The 22,853-nt window shown below is 40.9% G+C and overlaps 2 protein-coding genes across 2 annotated transcripts; one reads left to right on the top strand and one right to left on the bottom strand.

Moving 5' to 3' along the window:
- Positions 1-32: 32 nt before the first annotated feature.
- GFM1 (G elongation factor mitochondrial 1) lies at positions 33-22,698 on the bottom strand. Its single transcript, XM_026045217.1, has 18 exons — positions 22,651-22,698; positions 22,289-22,444; positions 21,719-21,851; positions 21,285-21,489; positions 20,717-20,833; positions 20,011-20,161; positions 16,844-16,998; positions 16,372-16,456; positions 15,251-15,388; positions 14,475-14,576; positions 13,821-13,877; positions 13,147-13,284; positions 12,071-12,153; positions 5,273-5,435; positions 4,115-4,259; positions 3,268-3,428; positions 2,524-2,577; positions 33-1,745 (listed from the first exon to the last, which is right to left on the bottom strand). The coding sequence occupies exons 1-18, from the start codon at positions 22,696-22,698 to the stop codon at positions 1,614-1,616; spliced, it is 2,223 nt and encodes a 740-aa protein (XP_025901002.1). The 3' UTR covers positions 33-1,613.
- Positions 6,199-11,846, top strand: LXN (latexin). Its single transcript, XM_026045142.1, has 6 exons — positions 6,199-6,312; positions 7,292-7,354; positions 7,892-8,066; positions 8,654-8,790; positions 10,888-10,950; positions 11,709-11,846. Exons 1-6 carry the CDS (start codon positions 6,199-6,201, stop codon positions 11,844-11,846), a joined length of 690 nt encoding a protein of 229 aa, XP_025900927.1.
- Positions 22,699-22,853: the final 155 nt, after the last annotated feature.

The raw sequence follows: 22,853 nt of genomic DNA, 5'->3' as shown, positions 1-22,853 counted from the left end.
CAAAGTAAGGTTTTTGCTACTGCTTTCCAAACCCAGAACAGAGAATCGTTTGTTTCCAGCTTGACAAACCAGTGCAACTTTGACCTCGAGTAAGCAGCACAAGTTCTATCTCATTTAAGAAACTGCACAATCCTAACTTCTGGAAAAGTCCCAGTTGGTTGGAATTGAATGGCCAAGTTTCCATCAAAGTCTTTAGGGCCAAGATTTCAGTCAGTAGAACAAAACCTGAAATTATCTATGCAGTTTTTACTGAGGCAAAATTCAGTTGCCATTGTTAAATTGTTAATAAAGGTAAACATTATTTTATACCCACGAGAGAAGAGAGCTCTGGTCATTACGTAGAGCAGACCCCACTGTGGTGCAGCCGCCCCTGCGCTGCACTGCCCCGAGCGCGGTCTCATTGTCTCCGTTAGATTCAAGCAGCAGCAACACACATCTGGCAGAACCAGAGCCAAGGCTTCACATCATGACTGACCTCTAATAAGCAAAACATAAAAGCCAAAAATACAACCAAAATAACTGCTCTATTTTTTTTCTTTGTAATTGCATTCATACTGCTTTTATAAGTCTTCTCCGAATTTTGGCAAAGGTAGAGGAATGTTTGTTTGCTTAAGAAAATCCCTAAACGACAGAGAACCTGTAGGGTTTTCCTTAAAATTAGTTCCAGATGCATTTTTTTTTCACAAAATAATGCTACAGATGTAAGGGAAACAAGAAGGATTTGGCCCCAAGCAACATCGTATTCATACACAAACATATGCCCGTGTTTAGTTAGTATCTACATGCCCCTGACAAATCTCTGACACTGTACTTACTTTAAGCTTAAAATGTGTAATTTTCACTGCCTTTCTGTGAGGACTGAGCCAAAAAAAAAGCCCAGCCATTATAGTTCTGTGTCTGGTAAACATCAAGCACAATCCTGTGCCAGGAATGCAGTTGGTTTTGAACTGGAACTTCATTCCCTGTTTACTGGAAGTCTGCAAAAATGCTGCAAGCAGAGAAAGTCAAGAAGAAAGGGCACACAAGGAAAATGCACAGTGGATCTTTTAGTAGTAACATTAAAAAGTACTATCTTTCCTCTATGAGATGAGAAAAGTGCTATCTTTTCTCTATGACATGAGAAGAAAATATTAGCATATTTTTTTCCTAGACTGTATGCTGCAGTGAACTGCAACACCAAAGGATCTTTTTGGAACACTTAAATGAAAAATATTCACCATATTGGCAGCTAACATCTAGCCTCCTAAATGTTAGGATTTTTAGTTTTTCAAAAGTAGAGAAACAGTGACTAGCCTAGTTGCACAACAATATTTTATCAAGTAAAAAAATAAAACTATTTTAATACAAACCGTCGAGACAAAGTTCAAGACAAATTATTGTCAATGTTATCATATTTATGTATTTTGTTAATGAGTGGCATCTACAAGTGAACAATTCAGCTGTAATCTCCTGGTGACTTCTGAGAATACCGTAAAAGAAGGGCACTAGGATGTAATGAAGTCCCACTGCAGTCTGTATTTATCCATCCACCCTCAGTCTCTTCTATCACTTGAGCAACTGAGTTCTCACAGAAAATTGCAATAAACTGTTCCATGTGCTCCAGAAGAAGGAAGTCAGCTCTTGGCTTTGCCCTTTTTCGCGGGAAGTCGCCCCGTGGCCTCAAGGTGTTTATTTATTATTTCTTCCTGGGTACTGGGCAAACATGGGTGGTATTTACAGTATTCCATGGTATATTCACCTTTTCCCTGAAGAGTTGGAAAAAAATATATCAAAGTTAGGATGTTAAACAAGGAGCTATTTTGCACTTGCCCACACCATGGTCTGTGAAGTAAACAACATTTTACAAAGTACACAACACTGTATGTTGAGGCACGTAGTTATGAGATCCAAAATAACAAACTGTATCTGAACATTGTTTCTTTGACAGGGCATTATAAAATTGCCTGTGGGTATTTTGCTTAAAATTCAGAGAATGATTATGATATTAGCAACAATCCATTCAAATGCTCATCAAATATAACATTTCTATATCACAAGAGATGGGAAATAGCAAATTACTAGTATAACACTAAGAAAATGTCTCACCCGGTTCAAATGCATCCAGAAATTCAATGTTTAGCCACAGAAATGTACATTGCTAAAAAGGACACCTAATTAAGGCAAGCACTTCCTTCAAAAATCTCTTGGCTTGCAGGAATTTGAAATTGAAGGTTGGGAGTATGACAGAACTTCTGCAACCTATGAATTCAATATCTTTATCAATATTTACCATTTTGAATTAAGTTCAGACTTATCTCCTTCCTGCCCCAAAGTTTAAAAGAAATCTTTAGTCTGAAATGACATAGCAAATACTAGATATTTAAGACACAGTTAAAGCAACAGTAACAACTCTATTCATCTTTTCTTATTTTGCATTTTTATTTTAATCCCTTTAAGGCTACTCATGCTGTGTATAACACAACACAAATTAACACACTTTATATACAGATATAAGCATAGTAAAAAAATACTGAAAGAACTTACCTCAGTACAAGACCTCAGCTCGGTGGCGTATCCAAACATATCATTCAGTGGCACCTAAAACCACACATATGAAACAAGACCGTAACTTTAAAACACACAGTGCTTTTGAAAACAGGAATGACACAGCACGTTTTGTCACTAGCCAGCCTTTGCCGAGATGATTTATCCCACATCCATTGTTAAAATACACTTCCTATGACCTAAAGTGAACACGAACTCATTTTAGAAGGGACACAAAAGGCTTGGAAGACAATCAATGCGTGCAGTCCTAATTATTAATGTCTCCTTTTAACAGCTGAAGAAAGACAGCTGACTAATGATTTCTCCCCTTAACTTGATGTGTCTGTATTGCTGCACAGCTTGTCTCACTAGGAAGCAGATCAGCTGCTAGATCTGGTTCATTAAAGGGGTCCTAGTAAGGAACTGAAGTGCAGGTGGGGGAGTGGATGCAGTGAACAGAGCAGGATGCCAAACTGCAGGAAACCTCAATTCTCTTCCTTTCTCTGCCACTGTAATGTTATAGGTCAGGCAGATTCATAACAGGCTTAAATTGCACTGTATGCACTGTGTACACACTGTATGCATATAGTGCATTGTAATATTATGTTTATATTGCACTGCTGAGCTGAAAATTAATGTTATGCACAGTTCCTCAGCAACTCGGCTATAAGTTTACATGTGTTACTAAGGAAAACAGCAATGGAAATAAACACTAAAGGGAAAAAATCAGATAACAGCACACACCTCAGCATAGAGAGTGAAGTAATCCTCGGTGCCATCTTGTCCTGTGATCACTCCGTGGCGGCGGTTAATGCCGGCTATTACCGCTCCCTGAAACTCAGTGGGTGCCATCACCTCCACTGCCATAACGGGTTCAAGAATACGCACAGAAGCATTTTCCATAGCTGGAAGGAAAAAAAACCCAAAAGATTAATTTAAAAATTTGTAATTCTTATGCTTACCTAGTATATACACATTATCTTTAATTTGGCCTTGCAAGAGAAGTGCTGTCATGGCCTGCAGCAGTTAAGGCCAGAAGCGACAGCTAAGGCAACATGTTCCCTATTAGACCAATGACCCTAACGCTGAATGGTAATGTGTTACTCATGGAAGTTGTGTTTTGCAAGACTGTATAAATTAACTTCTAGCTAAATTCACATGCAGCGAGACAAGCTGGAGTCACTCAAAATTATGTACAGCAACAAAGTGTCTTTGTGGCAAATGCTGAACGTTGGCAAGCAAAAGGTAACAACTGTTCTGCCTCCCCTACCTTCCATTTCAGAGACCATAATGCCAGCAAACACACAGTTTAACAGAATGTTATTTTCTTACTTCTATACAGATTAAGCTATTTATGTTTCTTTACTGTCATCTAAGAAGAAAAGGGTGCCTTTTCCTTCATGCAGCACAAGAATTAGGTTGCCTTCCTCAAAAATTCTCTATATTTTTGCATTTATTCTGTGCTATTTAACTGGCCAATAAATTTTGAATGTAAGCATACAGGTACACCAGGCAGCAAGTGAACACTAGAAGATGAGGTAGTTTAATCTGGCTCCAACAGCACGGCATATTCAAGCCACTAGTCTTATACCTTGCTTTAGAGCTCCTTCTCCTGCTCTGATGAAGGAGATTTCATTAGAATCCACCATGTGATGGGCACCATCTTCCAGGACAAACCGGACTCCAGATATCCTGTACCCCGACACTGGACCTTTTTCACAGGCATCTCGGAATCCCTGTCAAATAATATCTCAAAGTTAGCAGCTTCAAAATGAAATGAAACTTGAAAAAACAAACAAAAAAGAAAAACAGCAGCTTTAACAGCAACTATATAGAAATATAGCTGTATTTCACAATTTTTAACAAACATCACACATTTGGACCATGAATGTTCTTGTTTGATAAAATAACAACAGATACAACATAGTGAGGAAAATGTTTTCCATTCCCTAGCAATTTAAAACTTTGTACTGTTCTTCAATTTGATATCACCTTAGAAATGGAAATCAGATGAGAAATCAGAAGAGAAGAAATGTGTTCAGGATTTTTTGTTAAATAAAGCCTGTGAACAATAACTGAAAAAGGTTCCATGTGGACAGCAATTACATTAACCACTTGACCGAGGAACAAAATTCTTTTAAGATTGCATGTGTTTGGCAAAAATCATTGTGTTGCATCACAGAAGAACAACAGAATTCTTTTAGTTTATTTATTACAGGAATCCTAAGATGGTGCTAAGATGGTGATAAAAAGGCATTATTTAAAGTCGTATGTGATAAACTAAATAGTTACATGAAGAGAAGCATACATAGAAGCTGCCTCCAAAGGAGGAAAAAAAGAAAGAATATTGGGTAATTTATTCAAGAAGCCTCTTTTAACTGCAATTTCTTACATAAGTGGCCTCTGAAAAATAACAAAAATTATGTAACATATTTCAGAATTAGAGATTACGATAAAGTGACCACAATCAAAAGCAGAAGAGAGGAATTAAAAAGCAGATTCAAAGGAGGAGGTTTGTTTTACTGTAAAGAAGGAAAGCCTACCTTTTGCACAGGGGCATTGCTATGGAAATAGAGCTAAGCACAGCAAAGAAAACAAACAGTCACTTCTAAATTAAGTGGAAAACCTAGGAATGTAAGATATTAAGCAAAAGCACACAGAGTTGATTCTGTTTCTACTGAAGTAATGGGAAAAGCCTCTTTGCCTGGGGTAAGACAAACAGCACACACAATCACAAAATGCTTCGTACCTTCTCAACAGCAGGCACAAACTGTTTGGGGATATTTGTGCCAATGGTTCTGTCCTCGAATTCCAGCTTTGTGTAGTCCTCTGGATCCAGAGGCTCAAGCACCCCGATGACTTTGCCATATTGGCCTGCCCCACCGCTCTGTTTCTTGTGCGTAAATTCAAACCTAGGAACAAAGAAGCAAACTCAGAGCACCACGTTACACAAATGAGGCTTTCACCACAGTTTCATAAGGCTGAATTTCTCATACTGCAGTTTGGTTATGCTTAACTAAAAAGGGCTAAATGCCCTAAAAGTGATTGAAAGAACAGTCGAGAATATTTTATTAACTTGTTGTAGGGGGAGTTCTAGTTCTTCCTCATTCCTCCGATATCAGCACTTCCTTAAGAGAAGGAAGAAGTTTCTTTATCTTGTGAGCTGGGAACTAATAGATTGTGATGATGTGATCTCAAGAATATCAACAACAAAAGTAACAGAAAGAAGTAAAAAGTAAAAAGAAAATCAAAACAAAAACAAAAAAGAGGGGAAAAAAAAAAGCTCTGAACAGCAAGAAAGACAAATCAAGAAAAAAAGAAGAAATCTGAAGTCTCCTCTGTATGCAGCAAGTGACACTGCCCGGTCACCTTTAGACCTTTCTGCTATCTGACGCAAGAGCGGGATTTTTCACCTCTGCACACGCCAGCAATTTTCTCCTACTAGGGATCCTGGCGGAATCGCTTTCACTGGGCAAACTGAACGGGAGGGGGAAACCTTGGGACTATGAACCAGTGTGTACAGGTGGGTTATATACACAGATAAATACAGGTTTATGGTGGTGGAGGCGGAAGGAGGAGGCCTCCCGCGCGGCTCCCGCCCTGCCACGTGTGGAGGCCGCGGGGCGGCCGCCGTCCCTCCCCGTGGCCGCTTCCTGCTGCCGCGCCGGGAGCCGCATGGAGGCTCCGCAGGGCCGGGCGGCCACGCTGGCCGCCGCCTGCCTCAGCTACAGCCGTGGCGGGCCGGGCCGCGCGCTCGCACTGCGCGCCCTCACCGCCGCCAGCGCCCAGGTGAGCTCCGGGGCTGCCAGACCCCACCTGCATCCCTGGGCATTCTCCTCTCCTGCCCTCGCCCGGGATCTCACCTGCCCGGGATGGCCGGGGTGAGCGGGCAGCCCTGCACGGTGGCGGCACCTTGGCTCTCCGCCGTGTGGAGCGGCCGGCTCATAGTTAGCAGGTGCCCCCCGGTGACTGCTCTGCTCCTGCTGCACTTTGTAGTTGGGTGATAAAACCCTGCTGTTGTTCTCTACCACAAAAGACTGCAGCAACACGGCACAGCAAAAGAGCGGGTTATTATCTGGTTATTTGCTTTAGGAATTGCCAACGGCAGCTTAGCTTATCTTTCACGGACAGGATAAGGGGCAGGCAAGGATGAGGAGAAGGCCTTTTAAAATGGCCAATGCTGCATCCTAAAAATACTCAAATGAGGCTTCTCTGCAGATTCAGCAAGCAGAGATAAGAGCTACCTCTGCACCTCCACACCCTTCAGCACGGGCTCTCCTGCTGGGTATCTTTGCTGGGTGAAAAGCAGCCCTAACAGGCCCTGGCCTGCAGAGACTGGGCACCTTTTCAGTACTTTTTACTCAATATAGAAGCTGCATCACTGGACGTGTCAGCACAGGGAGAATAAAACATACGTCAGTGTGTGACATAATGCAAGGTGTATTTAATAAAAGGAACCTCATGAAGCCTCTCTCGGCTCAGTATTTAATCAAGCAAAAGCTAAGGGAGAGGAGCATATTGTGAACTCTAACAGGGGAGTCGAGCAGTAAGGTCTGGAAATGGATTTGGAAATACCTCATCAGATGTCACCTCTAGCACATATTAAATGTGCAAATCTAAACATGGTAGGAGGAAATAATAGTCCTGCTCTACATGGGGTTACAGTGACACTGCTGCAAGGCATTTCACAAGAATCATTACGAGCTTCTCCACAATGCTCATCAGTTTGGGATTACAAAATGCATATTCTTAATGTTTTCACATTTAGGACATTGACAACGTTGGACGTAAATATCATCTGAAATTGGTGTTAGAAGACATCCTGGACAAAGTGAGTTCCGATTCATTTAATTAATAAATTCTATGGGCAGGAACTAGCACTTGTGAACCAACGCTTTGTGCTGCTGCTGCTCACTGAGGCCAGCACACACACTTAATACATTTGTACTGTGTTTCAAACTAAGGAAAAAAGAAAAGCTGAATCTTCCCCAAAAGGAAACTATCATTTGCTATACCACAAAAGCCCTGAATAATGGCTGGTTCCTACCACCATGACACATGAAGATAACTGAAGGATGACATGGACATTTTGGCATAATGCTCAATTTCCAGACAGCTATTTTAATCCATTTCTCTAACTGCGAAACACAGTCACCATTGTACACCCTACTGGCCATCGCCTTTTACATCAAAGAAAATCACCTTTAAAATACGTTCACATGGATGCTAGGAATTTGATCTTGTTTTAAGTAATCTCAATTCTCATGGGTCAGACTCAGACAAAATACCAACTAGATAACTTACAAGTGCAATTTAAAAATATTGTACATGTATTTAATCATATTACTCATGATTAACTCTGTAACAGGACAACATTGTTAATTGCACTGCTGAGGTTCTTTATCACCTGGGCAATACAAATGTTGCTCCAGATGTTCACTTTGAAATCGACGGAGAACTTAAGAGCACTGATGAACAAGATAACATGTTCTACAACCAAATCAGGAGCCTGAAGGAAGAGCTTGTGGCACAGGACATACCAGGTACCCAGAAGGGAGCTAGGGAGAGGACTTATCCCAACAGTGTCCTCTGACCAAAGCAGAGCTGAGCTGAAGAGCTGGTGGTCCATGCTATGCCAGCGGGAGGGAACAGGCTATTAGTCCTGCTCTGAATGCATGAGTCTTTCTTTTCTCTTATTCAGGATGCTTTGCCAATCACAGCATTAACAAATTCATTCATTAACTCCAAAATTAAGAACTGAGTTAAGAGGTGCCTGGCATTGTTTCCTGTTCACCCCCTATTACCTCTGCTTTAGCAACGCAGCTCTCACGTGGCAGTGCTTGGCACAGCACATCGGGTGCCCTGGCTGCAGTACTTGAGTCTGTTCTTACCTCAGAAAAACCTTTTCTTCGAAGATACAGCCCATTATATAGAGAGACAGTGGGAAGTGGGAGGGGAATGGACAGCGGGGTCACGCAGCAGCTATGCCAGGGCTGGAGTGGAGGTCTGTGACACAGGACCACACGTCAAAGCTCATAGCGTTTAACCAACCCTACTCATTAGGGTGTCCTGTTAATGACTGCCACTCTGTGACTCTTGCTTAATGAGTGTTATTTGTCTTCCCTGCCAGACAGCCATGGCAACGTGCCCCCAGAAATGGAGCCCATCAGAGCGTTAGCTCAGGCCGCTGCCGGGTACGTGGTGTGGCAGAACTCCACCGAGGACACTCGGTACCACCTCGCCCAGATTAAACATGTGAGGCAAGTGGTAAGTTACCAGCAAGGACCCACACAAAAAATAACTTGGAGGACAGACCCTACACTACAGGTGTGGTTAAGTTCTTGAACATGAAACCTCAACTGCATCTTGATTTCTGGTTCATTTTTAAGCCTGTTTTTGCTTTTTACTCCCTTCCAAGCCATTCACTCCAACAAGTCCTGCTTTCATTTATGATTTGAATGTTTATTTAGATACTTTCTTATCTTCAAAAATTTTGCTTATAGATGATAAATATCCTTGGCAACAATAGTATTTATGCTTGTTGAGTTGCAAAATTGACTCTTCCACCTGGAGGTTATCACTTTGATTAGAATCTTGTATTACTCTCCTGCCTTTCCTGTAAGCCATCTGACAGTATTCTTGAATCCACAAAATAGATATTGGAATATTCCCTTTTCTCTTTTTATCTACACCATGATCAGTCATGCTCCCTCTTGGTATCTATCTTAAAGCAGATGACAGTCACACTAATCCTGCTTGACACCTCTGCAATCCCTAAGCCTAGACAGGTACCAACAGGCTGCATCTCCACTTCAATAAAACAAAGTCTATGCTGCTTTGGTCTGCTAGTTCATCTCAAAATGCTAATCAAGAAAGTACTGACTTTTCACACTCTTAATAGTAGCTTTTTTACTTTGCTCTTCCAAACTTATTTTTACTTTTTTTTTTTTTTCGGGGGGGGGTGAATCAAAGGAGGAAATATTTTAAGCATAAACTTATTTTGAGCTGAACCATTTATTCCATATATCAGCTGACCCACTCATTCATTCATTCATACCTTTCAGAAGAAACATTCTCCCTACTTTTTCTTTTAATGAGCCAGTTAATAATTCCTAGTACACTACTTCAAAGATAACTGTCTAACATGAAAAAGCTCTCTGAAAAGCTCTCTCAATTACAGCAATGTTCCTATGTTCCTAGCCTTATATTAGCATAGTAATGATTGATTAAAGTTTATGGTAGGAAAAGAATATTCAGGAAAATGTGTCACAAAGAAAAGGAGCAAAATACCTCAAGACAGAATAATTTTCATTTCTGAGTGATTACAAGTGCTGTGTTTATACTGAACAGACCTGGATTTGTCATTAGCTGCCAATCAGTAGGCTCTGCAGACTTTTACCTGGAATAGGCTTTACTGATCAAGAAACTTGCTTCCAGGAAAGCTTCTATAGGGCTTTCTTATACATAAAAATAATTCTATGAATTATCTCTTCTACTTGGAAATAAACACAGTGTGAGAATAACTTCTAAACAGAGTTAATTTCAAATTCAAGGAAACTTACTATGTAGTCTAGAGCAGCAAAACAGGACTTCATATGGAGAAAATTCAGTATATCAGAGGTCTTCAGAATAAATTTTCATGTCCAAATGTTTCGCCACTCAAAAGAGCCCATGAACTTTTACAAAGTTCTGGGTTTGAGGAAAATGCAGAAACTCATTCTAGGAGCAAGATTTGTTAACGTTTTGCTCCCTTTGGTATCTGAAACAGATCATGGATACTGTAGGGCTATGCACAGGTAAGATTTAAAACCCTCTAGATGAATTTAAGTATAAAGAAAGCAATACTATTAAACTAGATCACTTTATTAATCTAACTAGTGGACTTATTTTACCTTTTCTATTGTCTGGAGAATAGATTCATAAAGAGTATGATGCTCACACTGCCACTAATAACTTATTAGCCACTGTAAAGACCCTGGAGTGCGTTACAAGTCTTATCCTATTGCCAATTTTATTTAGGATTATTTAAGCTAAACTAAAGAACTATAGCATTATATAACTACATGTTCCCTGTAAAGTAAGTTCCTAGAGTTGGAAAACATCTAACTTGAAGGCAGGGATTAGCATGGTTTCAAATTTTATATCCAACATCTCAAATGCAATTTTGGAGTTCATGGTAATGCAAAATAGTATCTTCTTGTTTTGCTACAGTGACATCTGCTTTATCCTTGAATATAAGATGCCAATTTAATCTATCAGAGACTTTTTTATTATAACAGAGAATTGATTCACTATTCTGAAAGGAGGGCAGGGAGGGGGAAAAGCCCCAATTCAACCTTTTCAGTTTAGCCCTTGTCCTTCCAGAAAAGGAGTGATGATTACCTTGAGTTTGACTACATGGTTCTCCTTCATGAATTCGTGTCCCAGGTAAAGTCTTATTTCTAAAATCAAAAAATATTTTTTCTTTTTCTTGGTTTCAAGACTGCCAATCACGTAACCCCGAACTCGGACATGGGGACGGTGAGGTGTCCACAGGTCTGAGCCTGGAGGTGGGTGGCAAACTGGGTGCAGTTAGGGCAGAGCACCCACTGCCTCAGTGTTCCCTGCTTCTGCTCCACGCAGGCAGGACGCAAGTCTCTAGCTGGTGTCAGGAGGCTGCAGTTTTCAACTGACCTCAGCCCTTCTTGCGGGCTAGCAAGAGGTTCTAGCAGAGAACCTCTAGCGGAGGTTCAATATATGGCCATTAACATGACCTCTCTTGGGTGGTACTATCACCAAACTGGCACAGGGGAAAAAACCTGCCACATTTTGGCTGTTTAACTGTATTCCAGCTGCAGAGTATCTCTCTACTAGAGGGACAGCACTGGAGGACCAGATTTTAGACCAGAAACTCCTGACAGTGTGACACCCTGTAATAAGTAACCACGGAATGAGAGATTTCACTCCCATTCCTACCTTCCCTGTTTCCTACCCTACTCCACTCCAGTGAAGTTACAGCATCTGTAATGCTTTAGCTCCTCAGAATTTTCTGTGAAGAAAAACAAACTCAAATACTGAGAGCTCAACAAGACAGACTGCTGTGCTGCTTATCCTGCACTTCTATTAGCGCTTGATCAAGCTAGTCAAAAATCAGCCCAAGTGTGGCTAAATTACAGCAGTCAATCCTAGTTCAGTGCTGTCCAAAGAAAATACCTCCTTGCTTTCTCCAGCACACCCTTTGCTTTCTACCTACAGGAGATTGGCAAATGACAGTTCTCTGGCACCCACAGCATGGAGTTAAAGTAACACAGAACAGCCGTCAGCCAAAACGGGCAGAGCGCTAATGGAGCGCCGCGCACGACGGTGGAAGAAGCTGAAATGCTACAGGTGTTCGAAGGAGGCCAGATAAGTAGATAGGGACCACAAAATCCAAGTACAAGTAACACCTTGCTCAGTAAAACTTTTCCTGTGACTTTTGCTTTGATCTAGTAACCCAAACGTCATGTTATATTCTGCATAATCAAATGTGGTGTCAAAATTAATAGAAAATTGGTAGCAGAATACTTACTCCACAGGTGCAGAGATGTTCTCTCTAAAGGCGACTTTTGGCTTTCCCACAGTGCAAGGACAACCATATTCTCTTTCCATTCGCTGCAGAACCAAAAAAAAAAAAAGAAAATCAGAACAGTCCCTATGCACTGGCAGTGCTTTTTATCACCAATAATTTTAAATCGAGAAACTTTGGTCACAGTTAACATGTTCTTTTGGTTTGGGTTTTATTTTTGAAAAATAGGTGTTATAAATTATTCACCGACATTCTATTGTCATCCTTGTTTAGGGCAATAGCTTTAGATATAGGCCAAGGCAATAACATAACTACTGCATTCAAGTTTTCAAGTTCTCAAAGAAAAAAAAAGTCTTTTCTTCGTTCTGTGAACACAACAGATACATCTATGTGAGCCTGTAAAATCAGATGTTATCTTGAAAGAAATAAACAGATCATTTTAAGTAACTATTCCTACTACATCACAGCTTACGAAATTACATACATATAAAAGTACAGAAATATTGTACTTTTCTCTCCTATAGGAATTATCTCCTACAAAAAAAGGTGAATATTAAAATTCACTACAAGCAAAACTCGCTAAAGCAAAATAAAATGCCTAATACAACTTTTTTATACCAAACTGAACTGGCACTATTGTTTTTTTTATCAAAAAGTAAAAAGTAAAACCATTTCAGACTGAAGGTTCATTTAAATAGATTATAAGTCTTCAGAGAACCACTAGGGAGAGAGAATCTTCAAGAGCTGCCTAAGAAGCTCAACACTTCCCCAAGCGGCTAGTATTAATGTGAACACATTAATGTCACAGTGCCCTCTGGCAGAAAGACCTCAAAATAGCTGCCATATGAAAACTCTGATTTACTATTAAATCAAGTGGAGTTGTATCTCCAAACAAGCCAGAAAGCTTGATGTGAGCTTAGGGGCCCAACTACAAAACCAGGCCTTCAGTCTGGCTTCAATCAGCCCATCCGCAAACAGATTTAGACAGAGCAATGCAACTCTCAGGCAGAAAGGAAGGAGAACTCTGGTTTGGGAAACTATTCAAGAGCACAGTCCGTGGAATTAGCTTTCCAAATTACCTGAGCATAGATTTCCAGGTGCAGTTCTCCCATTCCAGAAACAATGGTCTCTTTGCTCTCATCATCAAAATGGACTCTAAAGGTGGGATCTTCTCTTGTAAAGCGGTTCAGGCCTTTCGAAAATTTATCAAAGTCATTCTAAAAACAATTACACATGCAAGGGAGAAAAAAAAGATTAATTCTGTATCTGAAAGTCACATAACAAAAAAGGCCTCAAGTTTACTTGCCAACTGCTTAGCACTTCTACCCTCATGAGGCTATTTCTGAAGCACAGCCAGAGATTTATAATTGCATTTATTCTTCCAGCTCCTGGACGCTGATGAAGTTTGCCAGGCTGACTGTAAGCTTGATGAAATAACAAAGTCCCTTGCGTCTAGCTTATCTCTACTTTTCTTATGGAAGATAGAAGTAAATATCTTTCAGTTTGAAATAACTATTTCAAGACCATACTTACTTAAATCAAAGACACGGAGCTTCCCTGTGGTTAGCTGTTACTATCTAGCATATCAATGTGTTACCTGGATGATATGCTCTTAACTAGTTTGGACAGAATATTTTAAAACGCTGCTCAGTTTATCCTGTATCAGCAGCCTATATGCCTGCTAACTTGCTTGAAGTGTTAAAAACATCAGAAAAAGGCAACTCAGAAAAGAATTTAATTAAGAGGCTCCTACCTTGTTGGAAGGCTTGATGGCCACTGAAACAACAGGATCAGGGACATGAATTGATTCCTGTAAGGGTTATAAAGAAAGATCATAGAATCAGGTTGCACTACATCCGCTGGTATGATTTCTCCAGTAAAGTTTGACCACAAGAACCCTGGGTTCCAAACTGGCACAATCACTTGCATGGTTACACTGCTTGTGTCTACTACTAAACTGTAACAAAACTGTAATTCTCCTCAGTAATTGTTTCCTGGATGCAAGTTGATCTCTGCTGGGATCTCACGTTAGACATTGCTTCCATATTCTAACGTCTGATTTCACAGAGGAACATATAAAAACAACAGATATATCTGCATCCTCTCAGTATTCAGCTCCACACTTACAGAAAAGGAGGTGGTAATGGCCCTGGCATCCCAGAAATGTTTGTTTCACAAGTTTTCTAGAACTGGAGTAACGTATTTGATACCAAGCGCAGTAAAAGAGCACCTATCTCTTGGATACACATACATCTATATGTCCAGGCTCTTTGAAGTATAACAAACAACTACAATAACTATTTGCAATTGTATATACATCAAAAAACTACTTAAACTGACCAAAGATTAAAACCATTTAAAAAGAGAATCCTGGAAACTCCAACGCGGGAAGGAGCAGTGCACTTACCATGGAAATGTCAGTGCTAGTTTTATCAGTGAACGTGTCCCCGCTAGCACAATCAATTCCAAACAGTGCACATATGTCTCCTGCATAAGCTTCATTTACATCCTTAAGAAGAAAAAGTTCAATAATCATGTATCAGTGAAAGACATTAGCAAGTTACAAAGATATAGCAAAGACATAAAAGCTTAAAAAGTGCTTAAAAGCCCAACGTTCAACTCCTTTGAAAATTACAGCTTTGATAAAGTGTACTGTAAACTTTCTATTTCCTCAAAATAAATACACAAAAAAGAGAGCCTAGACACTATGATGTGAAGCAAGCAACATACAGGCAGTCCTGCCCCAGCTACAGGGTTAAGGAATTTTAAGTAGAGTAATTCCTGCAGCACTTTAAGAAACATTTATTCATTAAAGAATTGTATTCAAAAACACATGGAAGAAAATCTTGTTGTATATTTTGCCAGTACTATTTCCTTTCTCCTACAAGTCAGGAATATGCAGGGATAATACCACAACTAGTGTTTTTAGACTGCCACTTCAAAGTCATTTTATAATGTTCCTTAAGCAAAGACTCTTCACTCAAGTGAAAATAAACTGAAACTGCCTTCTGCGTATTATCACGGAGCTCAACTAAAGGCTAAAGACAAACATGAATTAACATCAATATCAAAAACTGGCCGTGTAATCACATTGCTCGGGGATAGGAAACTAGCTTCTCCCTTTTTAGATAGGAATGACCGAAAAGGTGAGGAGTTTGCCCGGATTCTCCCTCTCGCGCTCACCTCCATGTTGTCGGAATGCATACGCACGAGCCTTTGCACACGCACTCTCTTCCCTGTTCTAGTGTTATAAATATAGTCCGTTTTCTTCAGCATTCCCTGGTAAACTCGAACATAAGTTAACTGCCCAAAACGGCCTGCCTGAAATGAAAATTAATAAAAAATCATTAACAGTCAAGTATAATCCTTCTGGCAATCAAGACCACCATTATTCTAAGCATGCTCTGCCCTAACAGACTCAGTGATTTTGCTTTGAATTTACAGAGACATGTAAACACATAAATGAAACTTTTTTTAATGTAATCTTAACTTTTGCATTATTCCAGGATGGAAACCTGGCATCTCCTAATTTTTACTTTACCAATTTTCCTAGTCCTAAACCTTCACAACAAAGACATACTGTAACTAGCAATTTGGTGGCCACTTCCTGCAGGAAAATCCAAACCTCTACCTCTAGGTAGCAAGCAGCCTGTTTGGTTAAAGCATCAGGCTTTTTCCTCTTTGTCTCCTATATTCCATTGTTTTCACCTCCAAGCAAAAACAAGATTTTTCTCTGATACCATTTTGAGATAAGCCAACAAAACCTTCAAAGCTTTCAGGACTTAGCTAAGAAAAACCTGAAGTATTTGTGACATCTAATTCATTAGAAATTTTAGCAGATTTGAAATGTTTCATACGCTTGATACACCACAAATAATGCATCTGCATACGGTTTAATTCCCTTTCAATATTAACATAAAGTGAATATAACTTGTTAAGTCTCTCAGTGGAAGTCAGGTGTTGGGAATGTAGGAAATTCAAAATAATTGAAGTCACTCAATCACTTAATGTCCTGGGTCTGTATTCTATAGAAACTGTTAGCCTAGCTGTACCATATACACCGTGGCCAAATACTGCCACAATGCACAGACACATTTAAACAGCAAGCTTTAAAAGGAGAATTCTGGAGTCCCCCCAGAAGTAACAACCATCACTGCATTAAGCCACATCCTGGGGACTGGTGACAGCCTGAGAGCAGGTTGTACTTCCTCACTGTGTGTAAGACTGACAAACATCAACAATTCCTCTAGGAAATGCTCTCCTTCCCTACTCTTTGTGCTGTATTAGCAGAAGAAACAACTTACCTCCAGCTTAAAAGCAAGGCCTATAAAAGGTTTGGAATTGTCTCGAGCAGAGTTCAATAGGAACTTGGTTTTGTCTTCAGAATCCCTGAGGAAAAGGGTTAGATAGGGAGTTAATATTATGAGGGAAACACCAGCAGCCTCCAAACACAAAGTCAATCCTGGAATATTCCCCAACAGTTCCACAGAATTTTATAATACAAAGTTACATGTGGTTCTCCTACACTTATCTCAATTATCTCATCAGACAACAAATTTTCAAACTTCACATTCAACAAGCATTAGAAGTGCAGGTATAAATATGTCCCCCCAAACGAGAGGAACTCTTGTAGTTTTTAGAATGTTGCACAGAAATTGTGATTGTACTGTTTAATGTAAATGATCATATGTTTTGGTAGTAACATTTCCTGCTACATGCTACACTGCTACAAAACCTGATCCCAAAAGCACTCCATACACTCCAAAGTTTACTCACTCCTTGTTAAGAATAGCGTAGTTCTCAACTTCCGAGGGATTTGGCAGGTATTCTAGGACAGCATCCAGCAGTGGTTGCACTCCCTTGTTCTTCAGAGCACTTCCCACAAGCACAGGGGTGAAGGACCTTTTCAGTGTTGCTCTTCTGATTGCAAGCTAGAAAAATACCAATGTGTTACTCTCCTTCTGCAATAACTTCAGGAGTCTGATGCAGTACCAGCTATACAGTATTACAGATACCACTCTCTATCTCTATTGGTTTCTTCACTCCTGGAGTGAAGCAGCTGCCCACAAGACTCTCCTGCAGAACTCCCTACATCATGAAAGTTTATCTGTTTTTTCAGAGAATTTTGAGGGTTTTCTTTTCTTTATCCTACATTGAACTTTGAAATGAAAACACGTAAGTTAAAATATAACGATAGTCAAAATTCTTCATTTGTGTTTTCAGGTTGTCATTTTCCTTTTTCTTCAATTTATTATATTAGAAAACAATACACATTTCAATTTGAAGGCAAAGTGAGATGCGTTGCCATCTTTAAAGCTCTGTAAAACCTTTCTGAAAAAGAAAAGTAGAGAAGGGATACTTGGGGAATTTGCGTGCAGAATGAATCAGCAGTTTTAATCAGAAATGTTTTGACATTGCTACAGAGGGACCTATTCACACTGTTCTGCTGAAGTCACCTGACTGCCTTAGGAAACCTTTCAAGACACGCTAGAAAACTCAGTAAGATAAACTAACTGCACAATAACCACAAGATCATCCTATGCCCTTCACCCAAGCATCACACAACACTGCAAAACACAGCTGAAGACCAAAAGCTCCCAAAACAGCAGTCACAGCTGTCTTCATTAAAGGCTGAGAGAGGTGGGCAGGAGCTAATTGCTTATCCCAGAAAAGTTCAAGCTACTGAACCCAGGATCACTAACTTCATCCCACCTCTCCCTGCCACCAGAGGATGCTCCTTGCCCACACTTGCAAAGCCTTCACTCTAAAGGAAAGCAGCCCCTGTCTCCTTTGGTGAGCTGAACAAATGAGTTTCCTGTAGTTAATCATATCATCTGACCTGGGAGTTTATTAGTGTACCTAAAGAAAAAGGCTAAGTGACCTTTATAGTTCAGAGACAGTAATTTAGAGGAGCTAAGCCAAAAATTGTCAGCAAAGAATAAACCTCAGGAAAGCAAATTGATTTATAAGAAGAAATTAGAAAAGGATTTCTTAAACTTAGAAAAAATGAACACCTCTTTCCTTGAATGTCTTGATTTAATGACTCTGCAGAATTAATATTTGCATTACATGCCTGCATCACCATTTTTGCCCATCTATCCCTTGTGTCTTTCCCACACTGTGCTAAGCATAGAACATGCAGCCCTGCTGATGCCTGGGTTTCTATTTTGCCCTGTTGTTTCAAATGAAGCAGTGTGGCTCCAGCTGATTCGCATCAACAACTATCTCAAGGAAAAAAAAAAACCCTTAATTTTATTTTTGAATAAAGATGATTGTTACCGAGTGCCCCATGGAGCAGCTCAGGGCATATCAGTTCCTTGACTCCAGCATTTTGGACAGCAGCAAATGAAGTGTTTGCTTAAGAAGTCAATCTTTAATGAACATCAGATGCTGAGACTCTGACCTCCAGGAGTGATACCAAGCATCACTTCTATGAAAAGATATTTTCAGTGGAAACTTGGCTGCTGGCCACCGAAAGAAAATCCATCTTCAGGGACATATTAATACAAATTAACCTGCATCTGCAATGCTACAGCCATTATAAATATAATTAATTGGCTTTCAAAAGTGGGAAGCAGAGGCATGCTGAACAAACAAATTCATTTTTGTAACAGGTTTCCCTCCCAGCAGGAGCCATCAAAAACAGCTTCCTGCTGGAATCTCTCACCTCTTACATAAATACAGTGTATTCCCAACTGTATTGTTCCCTCTTCCAAGTGGAACACAGATCCTCACAGGTCTCTAAAACTGCTACTATATTTTGTCTTTACCAAGTAGAGAAGAGCTGCTTTGAAACATGAACAGCTCATGCTTCATAAAAAAATATCTGTTTGCTGGAAATGCCAATAACTAAACCTCTGATTACTGAAATAAGAGCTACATTTCCTTAATATTTCAGAGGGGAGAAAGGGGAATACACTTACGTGTATACAGATTCCTTTGCAGTACTAGAGACCTTAACCACCAGGAAATCCACTCCATAAGGCCAAAATAAATTTTTGTTCTGGCTTTTTTTTTTTTCTTTGTTAATTCAAAGCTCAAAGTCATAAAACAATCTAAAATATGCACCACTCCTCAGTCTGCTCTTAAGGCTCCACTAAACAGTGTAAGCTCATCCCATCAGGAGCAAGCAGCAGCTGAAGCTTGCACACCACAGCTGCACAACCACAGCTGAGCTTCCCAGGCCTCCCTACCCCCTTTTATAACATGGCTCTGCATTCGAGTAACAGAGACATCCAAATGTGACAAGAGCAAAACGTTCTCCACCTGTGGTCACCTGCTGTAGGGAAACCTGTGTTCCTCACCGCTTCTACGAGCATCCCTTTATGTTGGGATGCCTTTTGCCATGCAATACTCAAAATATTTCATAAAATAAATCACGTATTAGCTTCAAGAAAAGCATTCTTCTTTCATGAAAACTGTTATTTTGACCTAGACTTATTTCTTCTGGATTTGCCTCCCTATCCCAAATGATTCCAATTCGCTTCTAGAGTACTGCTTCCTTCACCTTAGGAGGATGTAATCAATGCAAATACTAAAAGAGGCAAAATTTCTTACAAAGATGACTTGAAGCAAGTCCCACCCAGAAAGTTGTAGTGTAGATAAGCAACAGAGGAAAAAAAAATCAGAATTAAACCACTTCATTTCTTTTGGAGATGTTTGCTTCTCTCCAAAGAGCACAAAAGCTCAAAATTTCCAGGGCAAATCTACCTAGAGAATGAGTGACTTTAGTCAAATTATTTCCCTCCATTTTTTCTGAGAGCACAAGTTGCTTTTACAGAAGGAATTGCTCAAACAAACAAGGGTAGAAAGGGCCCTCTGCTGAGAACGAACTGGGAATCAACCTGTAGTAGGTGACGCTCATACAAGAGGATTCAAGCATTGAAAAAAAATCTTCAAGATATTTTCTAGCGGAAAAAGAACAAGGACCACCATAAAGTTACCTTTAAATCAGCAGCTGTAGGAATCTTTTCTTCCAAAAAGAGCTCCCCAAGCTGATCGTCTGAGTTTGCCACACATTCAATCAACTCCCGTCGTCTTTCTGCAGCCTCTGCCCTGAATTCAGCTGGGATTTCATCGTATCGAACAGTCTGCCTACAACCAGTAAATAAAATAACCACTTTAAAGGAATACTGTATGAATTGAGGTTCGAATCACTGATCATTGGTATGACCAGGCTGATCAAAAACAACACCAAAAACCCACCACTTACATGGATAGCAAAAGAATCACATAATAGTATGAAAAATAAAAATCATGTAACAGTATGAAAAATAAAAATCACGTACGAGCATCTTCCCCTTTGGTATTTTTGATGCTTAAGCAGGGAAGGGTTTCTCCTTCCTGTTCACGGCAGGATTTTGCAAAGACACGCAATAATTTGTCCATCAACACACTGCCACCCCTCTGCTTCGTGTCTTCATCCCGGTAATCTCATGTCAAACACGCAATATTGATTCCCGTTATGAAGCAGGTCTCCTATTTCTCTAACCTGGGGAGTTTATGCCCTAGCACAAGCAACATCCATAATTGTCCTAATAACGTTTTGGTTTTTTCCTCATTTCTGAACAACTATAGGTTTCTATATTTCAGCATTATCCGTACAAACAGGAGCTTCAGAATAAGAAATATTCAAGTTGCAACACTTACCCAAGTGCACCATCAAAATATATGGCTCTTTCTTCAATAAGATCTATAATTCCTTTAAAGTTCCCCTCCAGCCCAATTGGAATCTGAACAAAAGCCGCATTGTGATTTAACTTGGATCTGGAAAAGTGAACAAACAAAAATCAGCAGTCATTAAACATATGACTGAAAGCAGAAAGGCAGTCATTAAACATATACGCTCCTGATGTTCCCTGAAAAAAATCCCATTCCCATTATATTCCTGCAGCTGAAGTCTTTCACTCCTTTGACAGTTCCAGAATCAATCTACAAATACAGAAGACAAATGCCTGGCTGCATTTTAATGCATCTAATAATTTATTATAATAAATAAATACCAAGCTCCCAAGTCTGCAAGTCTAGCCTAACACTAAGATTTGTTTTGCTATCATTTTCTTGGGAAAGCAGAGATTTCTTATAGAGCAGAGCAGGATTAACCTCAACTCACAACTGCCCTCCAAACTGCAGCTACAGACGCCAGAAGGTAACATTTCCCAATATCCTCAATGTTAAGCCGAATTCAGGACTATTTCACAAACAAAGCGACAGATACCTCAACTGCTGCACTGCTCTGTTTGGACTAGAGCCCAGCCTGTCCAGCTTATTGATGAAAGTCACGAAGGGCACGCTGTAGCGCTTCATTTGCCTGTTCACCGTTATTGTCTGGCACTGTACTCCTCCAACAGCACAGAGCACCAGAACGGCACCATCAAGAACCCGCAAGGATCTTTCCACTTCAATCGTGAAGTCCACATGTCCTGGAAAAAACAAAATAGATGACAAATGGTAAAAAGGAATTACACTCTCACAGGTACCGAAAAAAATGCAATATCCAATGGAATAGGTCTTTTGCTATAAAAGAGTTGTATCAGCATGACTCAAGAGACTAATGGACACAAAGATGGATCCATATTTTTTGTATATATGAAGGAATTGATGTGTTCGTCACATATATGATAGTCCTGATGTGTTCAGCGTGGGCACTACCTGGCGTGTCGATGATGTTGATGTTGGTGTCCTTCCACATGGTATACGTGGCTGCAGACTGGATGGTGATGCCGCGCTGCCGCTCCAGTTCCATGGAGTCCATGATGGCTCCAACTCCATCTTTACCTTTCACCTTATGGAAGAAAGCAAAAACAAACAGCTCTTAAGAGAGTCTAACTAAGGAGTTTACATGAGCAACAGCGATGCTTTCTACAGGGAGGACCATCTTTCACCCCAAAACAGGCGAGACACAATAACTTCCAAAATCTTCAATTATGAGCATGTTGGAATTTTGGCAGTTTCATCTGCATCTTTTTAACATCTTTTGCCCTTCTGGGGGTCCTTCCTGTAAAAGGCTACTGAAAACCTCTGGTAATTTCTGCTGCAACAAAATAACACATCTGAAACTGGAAAAAAAAAAACAAAACACATTTATACACTGCCACTTTTGAAGAGAAACATCTATCTGTGGTGATGCATTCCACAGAGATGGGCAGACGTGGGCCTGACGGCTGGGTCTGAGGCACTGGGAAGCAGGGGGGTGTGGAGAGGGCGGCCAGGCCCACAGACCTCGTGCATCTGGGCGATCCTGCCGGTGTAGAAGAGGATGCGTTCAGTGAGCGTGGTTTTGCCGGAGTCGATGTGCGCCGAGATGCCGATGTTGCGGATCCTCTCGTTGGGGAGCACCGCCGAGGAGCAGCGGCGGCAGCAGGCGCCGGGGAGGAGCTGGGAGAGGCCGCAAAAACGCCGGTTACGGGGGCAAACCTGCCAACCCGCGGGTAAAATAACACAAACCACCCGTTTTGGGTGCCCAGAGGGGCTGCTCCCAACGGCCGCCCCCGCGGGGCGCCTTCCCGCCCGCCGCCTCCATTACAGGCGCTCCCCCCGGGCACGCGCCCCTCACGAAATGGCGGCGGCGGCGCGGCCGTTACCTGTCCCCGGCGGCCCCGCGCCGCCCGCAGCAGCAGCAGCGCGAACATGGCCCCGGCCCCGCAAAGTCACGGCGCTGCCCGCGCTTCCGGCCGCCGCCGCGGCGCATGCGGAGGGCGGGACATGCCACGGGCCGCCCCGCAGGCCGGGCCCGCAGGATTGCGTTATTTTCAATAACGTTAAACGCGCGTTTTCCTCGCGGAAA

This window comes from Nothoprocta perdicaria, unplaced genomic scaffold (assembly GCF_003342845.1).
Source record: "Nothoprocta perdicaria isolate Ctin4 unplaced genomic scaffold, notPer1 scaffold_4, whole genome shotgun sequence".
In the NCBI taxonomy this organism is placed as follows: Eukaryota; Metazoa; Chordata; class Aves; order Tinamiformes; family Tinamidae; genus Nothoprocta; species Nothoprocta perdicaria.
This window is presented reverse-complemented; position numbering and strand designations above follow the sequence as displayed.

What these genes read in the sequence shown, in the direction of transcription:
- LXN (XM_026045142.1), top strand. Translation starts at nt 6,199, where the DNA reads ATGGAGGCTCCGCAGGGCCGGGCGGCCACGCTGGCCGCCGCCTGCCTC. An exon ending in TGTGGCACAGGACATACCAG is followed by an intron (nt 8,067 to 8,653) that starts GTACCCAGAAGG and finishes CTTCCCTGCCAG; the next exon opens with ACAGCCATGGCAACGTGCCC. An exon ending in TTAAACATGTGAGGCAAGTG is followed by an intron (nt 8,791 to 10,887) that starts GTAAGTTACCAG and finishes TTGTCCTTCCAG; the next exon opens with AAAAGGAGTGATGATTACCT.
- GFM1 (XM_026045217.1), bottom strand. Translation starts at nt 22,698, where the DNA reads ATGTTCGCGCTGCTGCTGCTGCGGGCGGCGCGGGGCCGCCGGGGACAG. An exon ending in ACTTCACTCTCTATGCTGAG is followed by an intron (nt 2,578 to 3,267) that starts GTGTGTGCTGTT and finishes GTGTGGTTTTAG; the next exon opens with GTGCCACTGAATGATATGTT. An exon ending in AGCTGAGGTCTTGTACTGAG is followed by an intron (nt 1,746 to 2,523) that starts GTAAGTTCTTTC and finishes CCAACTCTTCAG; the next exon opens with GGAAAAGGTGAATATACCAT.